Source organism: Triticum aestivum, chromosome 2D (assembly GCF_018294505.1).
Source record: "Triticum aestivum cultivar Chinese Spring chromosome 2D, IWGSC CS RefSeq v2.1, whole genome shotgun sequence".
Classification (NCBI taxonomy): domain Eukaryota; kingdom Viridiplantae; phylum Streptophyta; class Magnoliopsida; order Poales; family Poaceae; genus Triticum; species Triticum aestivum.
Window position 1 is genome coordinate 617,316,577 of NC_057799.1, and position 4,815 is coordinate 617,321,391.

The window sequence follows — 4,815 nt, forward strand, 5'->3', positions numbered from 1 at the left end:
TCGTTACTTAGAATCAGCCCGGTCCATTTCGGTGCTTTAGATGGGCCGAGCCCATTAATTCAGCCTTTTTAATATATATTTTTCTGTTAATTTTCTCTAGCTACATGGGCCTGGCCCAACAATTTGGCCTTTTATTTTCGGCATGGCCTTTTTGCCGGTCTATTGATTTTCTATTTTCAGCCATTTTATTTTGCAGCTGGTCCCACCACAGATTGGTCCCACTTGTCATGCTTATCCCAAAATTGGTCCCACACATCAAAAATTTCGAACTTTGCCAAACAACCATTATATCTTGGACTCCATTGTCAGGTTTCCATTTCACAGGTATTCAAACCACATACACAATAATTATCAGACCAGAGAGCAATCGAAATTCATCCAAAACAACAATACATTAGTCTATTACAATCATTACAGTATACTACAAGCCAGATATGCCTACTACTGCCTACAATTACAACACATAATATGCTACTACTTGTTGATATGCTTCACAGCTTCGGACTTTGATTCGCACTTCACATGTGCAAAGAATAAGAATGAAAATATAAGAATAAGAATGTGTACAGAACATCAAACAATAGCCAATGAGGAATCCAATAACTTATAAGCAAGAATTGACAGTAAATGCCATGTAGATAAATATTATGACTAACACTAACCAGTATATGTTCATGGAGTGAAATGTTCTCACTAGCTAGGATTTTTTTGGTATATAGTATACTGGCATGTGCAACTCTAACTAAATTGATCATAGAAATGAAAAGAACTGTAAGAACAAGTTCATTCAGAATCCAGGCATGTCAAATTTTAAGCACCAATAGAACAGATCTAGCAAACCAGACTATAATCATCATGCATCAGGATTTATGGTTCTAGCAAAACAGTAAGGAGACAGAGATACACGCATCAAGCATACCAGCTACTACAGCAGTAGCAAATAAACATTGATGGATTACCCACCGTGCATAGACCAATCAGCAATAGCAGCAACAGTAGGTAGTAGAAGAAGCAGAAGAGGGAGGGCCCTGTCTTGCGAGGAACTCCCTGATTGCAAGAACCACAAAATAGCTGGTGGAGCACGGCCGCTGCAAATTGTGGTTAATTCGCCCTGGTATGTAGTCAGTACTATCCAAGAATACATGAATGATATATATAGTAAACAGACAGTTTAGGGAGCACTGCATAACTGTATAATATGTAAGCTAAAAAGCACCGTGTAACTATATGAACTCTGCGCTAAAAGGTCTTTGGAAGTGTATGTCAGCAAACAAAATGGTAATTGGTGTACTCTGCTATTTTACCTACTATACACAAAACAGATTAAATGTCCATGGACAATTCTAGCAAACGCAAAAATAATACGATCAGTTGGGATCATTCTGATTTTGCTTGCTCGCACACCAACCACAAACGTGATCACAACCAAGTATTTAACCAGTTTGCCGCCAAGTTTAAGTTACTACTAACCGGAAGTGAATAATCAAGTATTAAAGATAATGAAGTTAATTGAACAATTTTTACACATGTATAATGGCGTGAATAGAGCAATGCCCAATCCTTACACATGTATAATGGCGTGAATATGCAAGTTAGACCTAGATGTTACTAACAAGTGTTCTTTGCATAATTAATGAATAAGTGTAGTATTTCTGACTAGCCAGAATCAATCTTTGTGCATACATCCTGCCATGTTGTTCCTTGCCAAGTAAGCTCCCAAAAGCAGTATTAATAAAATTGAAACAGAATAACACATACAGGACTACAGGAACCACAACAAGAAATTTTCTGTTGTGAGTAAGCTGCTTGCCGTTGTCCATTTGCTCCCACCAAGTCAATCTATTATACATCCCCTGATCATCAACGAATGGAGTTCCCTTCTTCCAGTGGAAGAAGTGGTATGTAATCTCAAATGAAGATTCAATTAGGAAAGCAATGACAATAGAGAAATAATTTCTAGATAGTATGTTTCATGCTATAATCTTATGAGAAAAATAGCAATAATTTGTACTTCCAGAACTGAGGTTGGGCCAACTAGAACTGCAGTATTTACTGTCATAATGATTTCATGAATTTTGCCACTACATTATTATATTTAAAGTAGCAAAAGAATGATTAAATACAGGCTATTTATTTGGCTATTATGAAACAGTAAACCTTCACACTAGAATACACTTTATTAGTTGGCAGGATTGGCGAATGTGTCGTAGCAATTTGTAGCTAGGGGAGGCGAAGGGTGGGCAGATGCGAACGATCTACCCCAATTCCTGACTGCACGAAGCAAGCAATCGAGGTAAACAAACACAAACCGCAAGCCTTCAGATCCATGGGAGTCGAGGACGTGTAAGCGAGGAAGGGAGGGGAGGGGGAGAGGTGGGTACCATGAAGTGGCCGAGGTTGACGAGCGTCCAGGCCATGCCTCCACAACCATGTCCTGCTCCACCTTGACCTTCTCCCAGTTGTTCGTCTTGTTGTACAGCCGGCACAGCACCCATTCGTCCAGCTGCAATAGCCACACATCACAAAAAGAGAGGGTCAACATCTACCTATCGATCGATCAGTATTGTTGGTGAGCAAAGTGCAAACTGGAAGACGCTGGGGTTACCTTGAGGGATCCCTTCTTGCCTGGCAAGTTTGCTTTGTTAGGAATCTAATAGTATTAGTATTTGGCTAATTAGGCGATTATCAGATTCCTTAGAATATTCTAACCGGTGGTTAGAATCCTGGCGTTGTCCAGACGCAGTAGATAGCGAACCATCGGCATGTCTTTCCAAACCAGCGTCGTGTCTTTCCGAAACGACGCGAACCTTGTAACCGGCGTCTAAACACGACGGCTCAGGACATATAAATACCTGCAGTCACTATCAATGAAATCAATCCTTTCACTTCAATCTTTCTTGTTTCTCTTCACGTCATCAGCACTGCTCGAACCAGAGAATAGGCTACAGGAGAGAAAGAAAGGTGAGAAGAGATGGATTCTCTGCCCGACCTTGCTTTCGCTTTCGCTCGATTTGTGGCAAGGGAACGCCGGGGCTTCCGTTTTCCTCACCGGACTTTTGGTCCGGCTGCTGCTCGCCGTCGGAACTTCGGCCACCGCCGTCAGCGTCGCCTGAACAGGAATGGCGGCCACCGCCGCCGCAATGCACCATACCGTGCTCCTCTTCGTCGCTACGGTTCTGGTGGTGGCCTCCTTCGCCGCCACGCCCATCGCTAGCGCCTTCACTGTGGACACCGCCGGGTGCACCGCAGCAACTCCCTTGGAGCGCCAGGACCGAGTACCAGGGCGGATGCGCCCAGGGAAGACGTCCTGGTCATGCCCCAAGAGGTTGCTGCCGCACCAAACGCTGTCGATGAACAGGTTGCTGCAGGGGTCGGAATCGAGTACGAGGATGAGGCCTCTGCCTCCAACATCACCACGGATGCCACGGAACTGCCGCCTCCTGCACTGGTGTACGCGCCCATGGAGTGGATGCTTGCCGGACCAAGCGCCGGATGGCTCGTCGATGACCCAGATCGCTACTTCTCCGACGAGGAACTCGCAGCGCCGCCTCCGCCGCTGATGTACTCTTGCCCAGGCTACGGGTACGGATCGGGCCTCCCGTCCCCGACGCCATCTGACGAGGACCCGGAGCACTTCAAGCCGCCGGGCTACGACCCACTGCCGGAGTTCTCCTCGCCGCCTGCTGCAGTCCCTCTGGACGCGCCCAAGCCCCGACTCGTCATCAACCTCCTGCCGAAGGTGAAGACGGAGGAGATCGAGGCTGCTGCGCCGACGCTCGCTCTCCCAGCGCGCCGCGACCTCAACCTCCCGGCGCTGGAAGTGGAGGAGGAGCACCAGGTAGCAGCGCGGCCGTCCGCACTCCCGACGCCCTCGCCGGAAGCCCGTGTGCTCCTCCGCCGCTTTGCATCAGCCATGGCTGTCCGCCCCGCTGGAACCCGCGCCGACACTTGGTCGCCCGAGGCACTCGGCCTCACCGGCCGTGTCGCGGATCTCCGCCCCCATGAGGCCGGCCCCCAACTCCCCTCCTCCTCTGCGGAGGGGCCGCGCCGCCGCTGAAGGAGCCGGCCGTGGGCACCGGCAAGGAGCTGGGCCAAGCATTGGTGATTTGGGAGTGGAGGCATTTGGTGTCGTACCTGATGTGTCCTCTGGTCAATCCCCTTTTTTAACCAGAATGCTCCAAGCGGTGCCGACACAGGCCATGGACCAAAACAGGCCACGTCTCCTGTCACCCGTGATGTGTAGTACTAATATAATCATATTTGTATTAGACATACTAATTAGACGTACTCCCAGTTTGTATTTCCTAGCTGAAGATCTATATGGTTTTGTAAATCTATATCGTAGCCCTTACATCCATTTATATCTGTAATATGACATGTTTATTAATATTTGTTTTAGTATATTATAACATGTTATTTGGTACAACAATTGTATTTTGCATTTAATTTTTTTTTCATGCAATGTTCTCTCATTAATATGAGATAAAAAGGCCAAATAAAATATATGATTGCCTTGAATTATATTTGTGCAATCACACAGTAATGGCACTTCTACTGTATATTACAGTTTGCCTATTACTCAGAGGCATTTATTTTTTATGCCTCCATAGTGCTCTTCCAAATATATCAAAATTCGATGATATACACATATATGGCTTACAAATTATAAGTGTTCCTCTAGAACATATTTGTTGTTTACCAAAATAAATTTTACTATCAAGTAAAATTAATCAAATGCATGATCATACATGCAGGAAATATGGCTGATATCAATAAGAAAGAATTCCAAGAACTACAAATAGATGGAAGTAACTA

At 45.4% G+C, this 4,815-nt stretch overlaps 1 protein-coding gene across 1 annotated transcript; it reads right to left on the minus strand.

Moving 5' to 3' along the window:
- Positions 1-255: 255 nt before the first annotated feature.
- On the minus strand, positions 256-4,003 carry LOC123056063 (uncharacterized). The gene is made up of 7 exons (XM_044479814.1): positions 3,976-4,003; positions 2,990-3,900; positions 2,710-2,852; positions 2,606-2,625; positions 2,382-2,503; positions 964-1,088; positions 256-516 (listed from the first exon to the last, which is right to left on the minus strand). Exons 1-6 carry the CDS (start codon positions 4,001-4,003, stop codon positions 978-980), a joined length of 1,335 nt encoding a protein of 444 aa, XP_044335749.1. The 3' UTR covers positions 256-516; positions 964-977.
- Between the last annotated feature and the right edge of the window lie 812 nt (positions 4,004-4,815).